Source organism: Diospyros lotus, chromosome 2, assembly GCF_014633365.1.
Source record: "Diospyros lotus cultivar Yz01 chromosome 2, ASM1463336v1, whole genome shotgun sequence".
Classification (NCBI taxonomy): Eukaryota; Viridiplantae; Streptophyta; class Magnoliopsida; order Ericales; family Ebenaceae; genus Diospyros; species Diospyros lotus.
In genome coordinates, this window is record NC_068339.1 from 15,115,244 (window position 1) to 15,127,295 (window position 12,052).

At 38.1% G+C, this 12,052-nt stretch overlaps 2 protein-coding genes across 6 annotated transcripts in view; one reads left to right on the forward strand and one right to left on the reverse strand.

Annotated features, from left to right (window-relative positions):
- Window positions 1-9,764, forward strand: part of LOC127795040 (bifunctional aspartokinase/homoserine dehydrogenase 1, chloroplastic-like) — a 31,010-nt gene extending 21,246 nt beyond the window's left edge. The window contains exons 15-18 of the mRNA XM_052326456.1: window positions 352-487; window positions 8,020-8,103; window positions 8,191-8,283; window positions 9,065-9,764. Coding sequence (XP_052182416.1) covers window positions 352-487; window positions 8,020-8,103; window positions 8,191-8,283; window positions 9,065-9,310 — 559 coding nt within the window. The 3' untranslated portion in view covers window positions 9,311-9,764. The remainder of the gene's footprint in view (window positions 1-351; window positions 488-8,019; window positions 8,104-8,190; window positions 8,284-9,064) is intronic.
- Window positions 9,765-10,251: 487 nt separating this feature from the next.
- The window catches only part of LOC127794970 (valine--tRNA ligase, chloroplastic/mitochondrial 2), a 55,661-nt gene continuing 53,860 nt past the window's right edge, over window positions 10,252-12,052 (reverse strand). For all 5 annotated transcript variants that reach the window (XM_052326317.1, XM_052326316.1, XM_052326318.1 and 2 more), the window contains 3 exons: window positions 11,656-11,728; window positions 11,343-11,509; window positions 10,252-10,865 (listed from right to left, as the gene is read on the reverse strand). In XM_052326317.1, the coding sequence (XP_052182277.1) occupies window positions 10,743-10,865; window positions 11,343-11,509; window positions 11,656-11,728 (363 nt within the window). In that variant the 3' untranslated portion in view covers window positions 10,252-10,742. The remainder of the gene's footprint in view (window positions 10,866-11,342; window positions 11,510-11,655; window positions 11,729-12,052) is intronic.

A 12,052-nucleotide genomic window follows, 5' to 3' on the forward strand; every position in this document is an offset into this window, starting at 1 on the left:
TCCTTTATTTTTTCACTTTTTCTTTTAGACGTATAAGCTTATGTATGCCTTTTCCCTCAGAAAAGAAACCAAACAGAGGAAGGAAAATTTTCTACTTCTTCTATCTTCCTAAACATACCTGAAAAGTTACTGATGTGATCATGATCAACAATGGTTAACCAAGTATCTAAAATATTTTAGCTTATTTGTATCCTCATGATATTAAATTAATGTTGCTTATGAAAGAAAAGCTAAGCCCACCTAATGGGATTAGGCTTGGTGCGTTGTTATTTTTGTTTACTTGCAAAAAAAAAAAAAAGGCTCATGTAAGGTTATAGAATAATTTATTTACACCAGTGTTTGTTGATGCAGTGGGACTTTGAGTTACATTTTCAACAACTTTTTAGGCACACGAGCTTTCAGTGAGGTGGTTATGGAGGCAAAAGAGGCAGGTTACACTGAACCAGATCCAAGGGATGATTTATCTGGAAAGGATGTGGCCAGAAAGGTAATGGATTCTTTCTCATTGAATTTTATAGTAGTCCATGAGTGTGCAAATTTCAGAGACCTCTTTAAAGAAAATCTATCTCCTGGTTTTCATATAATGACCTTTTTGTGACTAAAATGTGTTGGGGGAAACTTTATGCTAGCTAATCTAAAGGAATTTATGGATCATAAGCACAACGGGAAAATAAAAATTTTTAACCGTAAATTCTTCTAGGATATCTCCAAGGGAATAGATTATGGAGGAGAGGGCCAAGGATTACCTCTGGAAGTGAAGATTCAGAACCAACACTTGATGGAGGCGATCACGAAGTTGTTCAAGCGTCTGGGCTCTAGCAGTATCCACGCGAGCAAGCAACACTAAGAACCTCCAAGGGGGCGGCTTCCTAAAGCTTGAAGAGTGCTAGCTCTAAAAGGGGCGGCGTGGGAGCTTTCTAACATGCACATCACACGGCCTATATGGCTTAGAGGCACACCGTTTTCCATGCATCTCATGGCTTCAATGAAAAGTGTAAAGATGAGAAGATTTAGAGAGATCTAGGGCACAAGAGAAATAAAAGAACAATCTCCAAGATGAATAATATTTCCAGCAATTTATAATGAAGCTCGCTGAGCTTATATACAAACGCATCTAACTACTAACAGAACAATTAATACAGCAAGCAGTATAAAAGCATAACAGAATAACAACTAATTATTCTAACATAATAGGCGCTCAAGTAATCTCTTCAACATTTTCCCTCAAAGTAGACTTCTTTTGGAGACTTCGTCTAGCAATTAATTCTTTAGAATCAGATTTAGTAACAGTCATCACAGTAACCATGGGAGACTGATGTAAACATAGCTTGTCTACCAATTCTTTAAATCTGCTCCGTGGTAATCCTTTAGTGAATACATCTACAATTTGATGAGTAGTAGGCACATATCTAATCTCAACTTGATTCTTCTCCACCTTTTCACGAACAAAATGGATATCAATCTCAATATGTTTTGTACGAGCATGAAAAACTGGATTTTCAGCCATGCTTTTGGCTGCTTGATTGTCACTCCAAATAATTGGAGTATGCACACATGAATAACCCAGCTCACCAAACAAAGATATCAGCCACATAACTTCAGTCACCCCTTGAGCAATGGCTCTATATTCAGCCTCCCCAACAGATCTAGCAACCACTGATTGTTTCTTTGAACTCCAAATGATTAGATTGTTACCAAGAAAGACACATAGCCCACTAGTTGACCGTCTAGAGACTTTACAACCTGGCAAAGTCAGCATCCGTATAAACATTAAGAGATAAATCTGTTGAAGATGGTGAAAAGAAAAGACCAAGACCAATTGTGCCCTTAAGATATCTCAACAACCTTTTACAAGCCAACCAGTGCTGCTCCTTAGGATTAGCGAGAAACTAACTAAGTTTATTCACTCCAAAGGCTATATTAGGTCTTATATAAGTAAGATATTGTAATGATCCGATTAGTGTTTGATACAAGGCTGGATTAGCAAATACTTCACCTTCATCAATTAGAGAAACAGCTGAATTAATTGGAGTATCACGTGGATTACAATCGGACATAGCAGCCTTCTTTAACAGATCTAGCACATATTTGGACTGAGTAAGATAGAGACCATTGCTATCTCTATATGTTTCAAACCCTAGAAAATAATTAACAGATCCTAGGGTTTTTAGAGCAAAATGAGTGTCAAGATTATGAATACAATCTTGGATAGCAGCTGAATCTGAACCAGTAATCAATATATCATCAACATACACCAAAATAAAAATGACAAAGGCTGAAGTTCTTTTAATAAACAGGGAAGCATCCGAAACAGCCCTTAAGAAACCCCAAGACTGAAGAACATGTCTTAACTTGGTGTACCAAGCTCTAGGAGCTTGTTTAAGTCCATAAAGAGACTTTTTCAGTCTACACACATGAGAAGGACATTTAGGATTGACAAAACCTTCCAGCTGCGACATGAATACTTCTTCTTCAAGATCACCATTTAAAAATGCATCGTTTACATCAACTTGTTGTATATCCCATCCAAAAGTTACCGCTAAAGAGAATAAAACTCTAATAGTAGGTGCTTTAACAACAGGACTAAACGTTTTAGCATAATCGACACCCGGATTTTGAAGAAAACCTTTTGCCACCAGCCTAGCTTTAAACTTCAGAACAGTTCCATCAGAATTATATTTAATTCTGAACACCCATTTACATCCAATTAGATTCATAGCATTAGAAAATGGAACAAGTTCCCATGTATCATTTTTCTGCAAAGCTCCAAACTCCTCCTTCATAGCTTTAACCCATCTTGAGTCTAATAAGGCCTCATGGACTGTATTAGGTTCTAGGGAACTCACCAAGGCTTGAGGAGAGGTGGTTAAAAGTTGTTTAGTCTTGGACCTTGTGACCATAGGATGAATAGATGGAACTGGAACAGTTGTAAACTTAGAAACTGGAATTAATGTGCTGGGAGAAGAATGAATAGGTTGAGATGAGGTCACTGATTGACTTGAAGAATTAGTAGAATTTACAGAGTTGCGGACAGATTCTAGACAATTAGAGGCCTGTGCTACCCGAGGACAAGCAACAGGAGAAGAAGAAGAATTAGGAAGCGATTGAAAAATCAAAGTAGAAGAATTGTTTGAATTTGATTTAGATGACAGGGAAGATGAAGAGAAAAGACCTGGAAACGGAAATTCATCAGGATTGAAACTTACATGCCTAGAAACATAGATTTTTCCAGAAGGATGCAAACAAATATATCCTCCTTGAGTATGGCTATATCCAAGAAATATGCACTTGATTGTGTGAAAATCAAACTTGTGCTTGTTATAAGGTCTTAAATAAGGAAAGCAAGCACATCCAAAGGGTTGAAGTAACAGATAATTTGGTGTTTTCTTATAGAGAAGCTCAAATGGGGTATGAAACTGTAATGAAGAGGAAGGCAACAAATTAATAATAAAAGCTGTAGTTTGAAAGGCTTCTTCCCAGAATTTTAATGGCATATGAGCATGAGCAAGTAGAGTAAGACCCATTTCAGCTACATGCCTATGTTTCCTTTCAGCTACACTATTTTGTTGGTGAGTATAAGGACATGAAAACCTAGGTTGTATTTCATGACTTTGTAGGTAAGGTAAAAAGGCTCGAAATTCCCCCCCATTATCAGTTTGGATAGCTTTAAGCTTGGTTTGGTGTTGATTTTCAACAAGTTTATGAAAACTAATGAAGGTAGGTAAAGCATCTGATTTTAATTTCAATGGATATAGCCATGTGAACCTTGAGTAAGCATCAACAAAGATAATGTAATTTCTGAATCCTTTAACAGAAATAGTAGGAGAAGGACCCCAAACATCTGAATATATCAACTCTAATGGCCTTTTTGCAGTAATATTATGAGAAACAAATGGAAGTTGATGATGTTTGTCAAGTTTATAGGAATCACAGAATGAAAGAGCTGAAGAGGAACATGGAATTTGAATTTTATTAAGAATCAATTTCAATACATTGTAAGTAGGATGACCCAATCGAGCATGCCACTATTGACATGTCTTATTGTATTGAACTAAACAAACATTAGGTGACAATCCATGACTAAATGGAAGCTGTGGTTTACAACAATTGGAGGAAAATTCAGTACATTTATTCATAGACAACGAATTAGCAGCAGCTGTAAACGACACTGAATGAGAAGAATTGATAGATTTCTCAGGGATGCTGGCAGCTTGATCAAAAGCAGGAACCAATTGATAAAGACCATCCCTAAGTTGTCCTCGAAGTAGCACACGACCTGTATTCTTGTCCTTAATCAAACAAACATTGGAATGAAATTCAGCAATTACATTGTGATCATTAGTAAGTTGTGATACACTGATTAAACTTTTCTTCATATGAGGAACATGAAGAACTCTAGGTAATGAGATAACAGAAAAAGGCTTAGTGTTAGTATATAGATGTCCAAGACCAACATCAGAAATAGACAATTGCTTACCATTTCTAACAGAGACCTTGTCTCCTCCATTGTAAGGTGCATGCAATGTCAGGTTATTGAGATTTGAACTGATATGATTTATGGCTCCAGAATCCACAAACCATGAATGATCAGGCAATTGTGAGGGAGACAAATTTTCTGGAGGTTGAGAAAAATGGCCATACGAGGTGACTCCTTGAGAAGAACCTATATCAGTCATGTAGGGCTCATTAGAATCAGAAAAGGTAGCTACCTATGCCCTAGAATCAGCTGCTGGAAACTTCTGAAAGTTTTGAGAATTCTGAAGAGGATTCTTAAAACTTTGACCACCAGCATTCCTCTGAAAGTTTTTGTCAAATCTATGATAGCATTTATCAACAAAGTACCCTGGTTTTCCACACAATTGACAATAGATCCGTCTATTTGATCTACCACGACCTCTTCCACCTCTATATCCACCTTCTCTTTGTCCAAAACCTCCTCTAGTATTATTACCATTTTGTGCTGCAACTGAAGTCATGTGTACACTAACAGGAGCATGCATAACCGACTCAAAATTCACCATAGACTGTGCAGTATTTTTAGAGGATAGTCGCTGCTCATGCATTAACAATAGGTACTGCACTTTTTCTAAGTTGATTTCATCCATTTGATAGGTGATCAAGCTTACAACGGTTTCATACTCATGATCTAATCCATTTAGGATTGCAAGTAATAGATCTTTTATCACTCAAGGATTCACCAATAGCAGCCAATGAATGACCAATTGTCTTAATTTTCAGTATGTAATCATTAATAGACATAGAGTCCTTCTTAACAGACCTTAACTGCTGTTTTAATTGGAAAGATTTTGCTATGGTTTGGCGAGAATATAAACTCTCAAGAGCAGACCATACCTCGGCAGATGATTCACATTGAATCACTTGCGCAAGCACCTCCTTGTCAATAGGGCCGGCCCTGAGGGTAGGCAACCAAGGCAAGTGCCTTGGGCCCCCCCACTAAGGCCAGTTTTGGCTTTGTTGGCATGGGCCAGTTGGCCTTATAGGCATGGGCCCATTTCATATTATATATATATAATATTAAATAATATTAGGGGCCTGAGATGTTAGGGGGCCCATATAAAATTTCGCTTAGGGCCCCTAACTTCTCAAGGCCGGCCCTGCTTGTCAATAGTAGAGAACAACCAGTCGAGGAGCAATTGGTCTGACCGCATCCAATTCATATAGTCCACGTTAACCACCGGAGCATCACCATCACCAGTCAGATCTGACACATATTTAGGAGGAGGCGGCGACTTGTTCAAGAACGGCAACAAGTCAAAGGCTCGAATCGTTGTAAGAATCTGTGCTTTCCAAAAAATATAGTTACTCGAGTCTAGCTTGATAGGTATAAAGCTAAACGCCTTCGCTACATACGGGAAGTCCGATTGCAAAGATGAAGATAGCGAGGTGGAAGAAGGTATTGGAAGTGAGGAAGAAGAATTTTGATCCAGATTCGAAGCCATTGACGCAAGTTGCAGGCTCTGATACCATGTAAAGATGAGAAGATTTAGAGAGATCTAGGGCACAAGAGAAATAAAAGAACAATCTCCAAGATGAATAATATTTCCAGCAACTTATAATGAAGCTCGCTGAGCTTATATACAAACGCATCTAACTACTAATAGAACAATTAATACAGCAAGCGGTATAAAAGCATAACAGAATAACAACTAATTATTCTAACATAATAGGCACTCAAGTAATCTCTTCAACAAAAAGAACCACACAAGGGCTATTTATAACCCTTAGGCACAAAACCCTAATTGAAGGGTTTGGGCAGAATGGTCTTTAAGCCCATGTTTTAAACACTTTAAAACATGATATTGGGCTTTTCTTTCCATTGTCCTTTTGGACTTTATGTTTTAAGCATTTTAAAATAACCCATTTGGGCCTTAGTTTTAAACACTTTAAAATAACCCATTAAGCTCCTTAAATCACCCCAATAGCCTTAGGTTAGTCCATAAATAAAATCCTAATTAATTAGGTACCAATTTCCACCAAAACCTAAGGCCCAATTAGGTAACCTAGTCCAACTAGGATTTTAGGTGGAATTTGGCAAACCTAATCTATGGATTCTATTTATCTTAGCTTTTCACAGGGGTTTTCTCAAACCCTAAACAAGCTCGCCATTACCTAGTGATGTTTGTGTGTGACCCATTAGGCTTCTACTTATGTTGGCAATGACCTTTCTCAAAGGCCATAGACCAAGAGCGGAGTCTAGCAACCCATCATGGCTCCCAATTGATAGAAGGATCAAGTTGTGATCGCTACCTTTCAATGGTGGTCTTCCCATGCAATTCAATTCTTTTATCGGTTTAAAGTGTCTCGATCAAACAAGGATATGGAAAGAGTGTCAATCCTTTTTCAGTTTGATCATGATATTCTTTGATCTCCTAAAGGATGACTTTCTTTGAATCAACATCCAGCTGTGGCCACAAACTTCAAGTCATCTTTCACCAAAGGGCTCATGAGACATATCTCCACTTAATTGGGGTCTATGAATCCTATCTTGACCACTCATAGCCTTCACATGCTTCATGGCATACCCAATCACTGTCGCACTCACATCCCTTACCGAGATGCTTCCATAATAATATCAAAGTATATGAATCCATATGCAAGGTACCATGGTGATCTCAAGTCGAAGGATCACTTGCACAACTACCACAATAGGTTTCCTTAGACACTCTTTGTAAGATTCATTTGGAATCCTTGAGTCGAGTCACTGTCCAATGAACTTGTTCTCTAACAAGCAGCCATGTACTAATTTAGGCATCGAATGACCATAGTCTGTAAGATCAACTGCCACATTCCCTAAGGTGACAACATAGCGCACACCGATCTCTTTTCGTTATTGATGTCCCATCTCAATGACACTTTTGGTCAATGACATTTTAAGGTATACTCTTGTGTGTATCAAAGACCTTACAATTAAAGTCACTTTAATTTTTTTCTACATAGAGTATCTCTAGAGACTTTGTCTTTAGGCATCCAATATAATTAAAGATAAAAGACAAAGATGTGCCAATTGAATATCATGAACATGAAACAAATAGATATATTACTCATAATATGTCAAACCTGAATGTATCATGTACAACTTAACACTTAAGTTGTAGGCCATACACTAACAATATCATATCTTAGTGTATCAAGTACAACTTAACACTTAAGTTGTAGGGCATACACTAACATAATCTTGGGATAAGTTGGCACTCCAGAAAGAGACAAGATTGTTTATGTTTATTATCATGTTGGTGCAAATAAATTCGCAGCAATGATTGGGAGCTATTCTGTACCTGATCTGCTTACTACAAAACATGAGCATAAAAACATACTACACTGGTGTGGAATAAATTACGGCAGAATTCTACAAGCTTATTTATGCTTGACACTACTTTAATCCTGATTTTTATGGCAAACACAGCCCGACGTTGACTGACTGCAACCAGATATCATATTGGACGTAACCACAGTATCTGAGATAAGTTCATCGTCATACTGGATTTTTTTGTGTTTCAGGTGATAATTCTTGCCAGAGAATCAGGTTTAAAGCTTGAACTTTCAGATATCCCTATTGAGAGTCTGGTGCCAGAACCATTGAGGGTAAGTTTTTGAATATTTTCAACAGCATGTTAGTTAGCTGGAGACAGAGCTTGTCTTTGATTTGACTTTCTGATGATTTCTTTTCAGGGTAATGCTTCAACTAAGGAGTTTCTCCAGCAACTGCCGCAATATGACCAAGACATTGCTAAGAAGCGTCAGGATGCAGATGATGCCGGGGAAGTTAGTATTTTTGACACTTGTCATATTATTACAGAAAGCAACAGTAGTATCCTAATTAGAGTCCATCCCCCTCCAAAAGAGAGAAAAAAACCAGAGAGAGAGAGAGAGAGAGAGAGAGAGAGAGAGAGAGGGGGGGGGGGGGGGGGGGGGGGGCAACTGATCGCTGTGGTTGAAGTACCTCCTCGATCTAATTAATATATACTTATCTACACAACAAAGTAGGGGAGAAGAAAAGGAGTCAATGGGTGCGTGTCATTTGAGATGGGGCTGGTGAAAGGGGACACCATTAGAGATTGTATGACATTTGGCTTGGGGTGTATATTAGAATATGTATATCCGTAATTTTCTGCAATGGTGGCTCCTTTCTTATATGGTGCCTAATTGTTTAAAGGGATTGTGGGAAAACAAACATTCCTTGAGCATAAAAGAGTGACTGACCTTTGGATTTCCAAACTTTATTATAGAGAAAAGGTAAATAAACTGCTAGTCAAAAAACTATTATACAGATTTGTTTGTTTTACTTAGGAGAAACTATAATGCTACTTAAAATATTAATTATCCACAAGTTATGAGGGTTTTTCTGTTGTCCCAACATATTGGAATGCCTCCAATACATTAAATTGAAAACTTTTAGACACCAAATAAAAATAAATAAACAAGGATCATGGCTGCACAATTTAAATAGCAGTTTCACTTTTAATGGCACAAGCTGTTTCACACTATGCATTGTGTTTTTCCTTCATTTTTATTTTTGTGTTCTCATGAGATTGTGATATTGAAGGTCTTGAGATATGTTGGAGTGGTGGATGTGGTTAATCAGAAAGGAGCAGTTGAATTGGGAAGATACAAGAAAGATCATCCTTTTGCACAGCTTTCGGGCTCTGACAACATCATTGCTTTCACTACCGAAAGGTACAAGCAACAGCCTCTGATAATCCGAGGACCAGGTGCAGGCGCCCAAGTCACAGCCGGTGGAGTCTTCAGCGACATCTTGCGGCTTGCTTCATATCTAGGTGCCCCCTCATAATAACACTCTTCTGGAGCCATGAACATTGTGACGTCTTTCTTCTTCAAGGCCCCAAATCTCATCTCCTTCCCATGTAGTCTCTAAGTCTCACCATTCAGACTGTCTCCTTTAAGGTTTAACTTGTCAAGGAAGATGTGTTGATTATATGGTGCCTGGGCTAGTGCATGGGTACCTGGAAAAAGTTGCCAGTGTTTTGGTTGAGATGTTTTGTTTTGTTTTTCACTAGCTAGTTTGTCTTGTCTTAGCTCAAGATTTACAGTTTTATGCATACTCTGGCTAACGCCAACTCTGGTTGCTCCAATGAATAGAGAGAAGAATTGTCCAACAGCTCCAGGACATCAATCTTACGCTAATAATTAGGGGTCACAATCCTGCTTTTCATAAAGATAATCTAGATTCGTTTTATAATTGTAAAGATGCTATTGACTCGTAATTCTATAAGAATTTTTGTAAAGCCCTCCCGAGTGAAAATTGCAAAGATTTTGGCTGCTTGGACACAGGAGACGGCCTTCTCTCAATCGCGTTTGTAATATTTTTCAGAACCCATAACATCCTTCATTGTGTATTAAAGCTTGACGAGCACTATCCATTTTTTTAGCATCTCATTCAAAGTGATTTTTTGTAGGGCAACAGAGGTGTAACGTGCTGCTTGAATTTCAAATCCATTATCAATAAATTTGAGCTAGATTTAATGTTTTTGACAACTAATCATCCGGATATATGTTGCGCCTCAACAGATTATGGGTTTGGAAAGTTGAATATTCAAGTTCGACAAATCCACAGCCTTTTCCAGTGGTGATACTTCAAGCTTGGCAAAACAACAAATTGCCTCAAGATTTGCGAAAGGAATTAAAGTGAGGAGAAAAGCATTGAGGATGTGCTGGGCTTGATTATGAATGAGTAAAGAGGTAGAAACACGAATTTTTGAATAGAGTGAAACATGGAAGAAACCTATTTATAAAGTCAAACTGACCAAAGTGGAAAACAATCAAAATGGCACTACACGAAGTATATATATAGTTACAATGAATATCCAGCTAAGCCGTGGCAGCAGATCAAGATAGCATATCAAATGCATTTTCAAGTTAAGGGTGCATCAGCATAGCCATGGCAACTATCAGCAGATTCACTTGAAACAATAACAAAATACAGGGCTTGACCCAGAATACATGTTCACAGTCCTTGGGCCCTGAGACCATGAACTGAAATAAACAAGACAGGCAGGGAAGATTTGATATAATGCAGCTCTCTATCTTGTGCTGAATCCATGGCAAAACCTGCCGTTCAAATGGATGAGGACTTGCCGCCAAAAATGTGTAGGATATTTGCAGAGACCCAAAAGGCTTACTCTCAGGAATTAGATCATGGGCAGGCGATCTGGTGGAAATGTGGATTTCCCAGAAAATGAAATAAAAATCACTGGAACCTATTTTTACACCGAAACTGTTGATTTGAGGAAAGCTAATCGGTTTTTAGTGAGAGTTAATTTGTCTTTTGCTTCTGCTGCCTTTTCTTGAACTCCACGTACAATTTCCTCTGGAGCTTTCTCCACAAACTGCAGGATAACAAAGAGATTGTGAGAGTCTTCATGATGGGTGAATGTCGGTACTGAAAACATGAAAGGGCAAGGAACTGATCATATAGACATTGTTTATTGTGTCAAATCTTTTTCCCAAGAGAAACGAAGCTGTAATAAATTAAGAAAGTAAAATGTCGTTCAGTCCTGAAGCCTTGAAGCACATACCCACCCCTCAAGCTCAGGAAGTTCATGAAAAGTAGTGCAGATTTTGAGATTCTGGAGGTATAAGTCATCTTTGCCAAGAGGAGATCTTTTCTCTAGGAATGATCCCCTGTTAACGTGCTATACTATTATTACTTGAAGTATCCTCAGAAGTGATCAGGGCACCTCAATCTTATTCTAAATGCTACAGGTTATTCACTCTTATTCACTCAACCAGGTTATAGACCAGCATATGATCCAACTGTATTTGCAAAAGATAATTCCATGGATATAAATCAATGCATTTCATACTTTAGGAGAATTGAGACGAGCAACAAGCCCATTGTACTCTGCTTGCATCTTGGAGAGGCGTTTGGTAAGGCGCTGGACTTCAGCTGAGATATCGACCATATCAGCAAGAGGAAGATATGCCTCCAAGGATTCGCCAGCAACAAGATGGACAGACTGATTTGCATCACCTGAAGCATTTTTGGTGGTGTTTTTACATGCATAAGTGGGTACATTTTAAAATATTATAAAATGAATCAAGAAATAAATTAAATAAGTCAAGGAGGAGATATCTGGTCCATTACACAGAGAGATGAACTATTATAGGTGAGCTCACCTGGTAGAGAATCTGTAAAATGGACATTTTGCAAATCAAGCCTGGAAAGAAGAGCTAAAACTTCCTTTTCTTTCTGCACCAAGCAAATCAATCAATTGAGGTCCTTTTAATGGCATAAAACATTCGGGTAAGTGTCTCTAAACAATCAACAAGAAAGCTATAAGACTTGCTACTTGAAGGTTCCAGCCAAGCAGTCATAAATGGTTCCTTAATCGTTATGCTTTGTGATGCTTGGAGTTGAAAGTGGAGACTCCAGAGATGGTATGAGTTAGGACTTAATAATTATTATCCAATTATGTATCACATCCTTGCACCCAAAGAGGACAAGAATGCCATTCTCTGTTAGACCTACAAAAGGTAGGTAGCAGAGCGACTGACACAGCTCTAAAGATCTTAC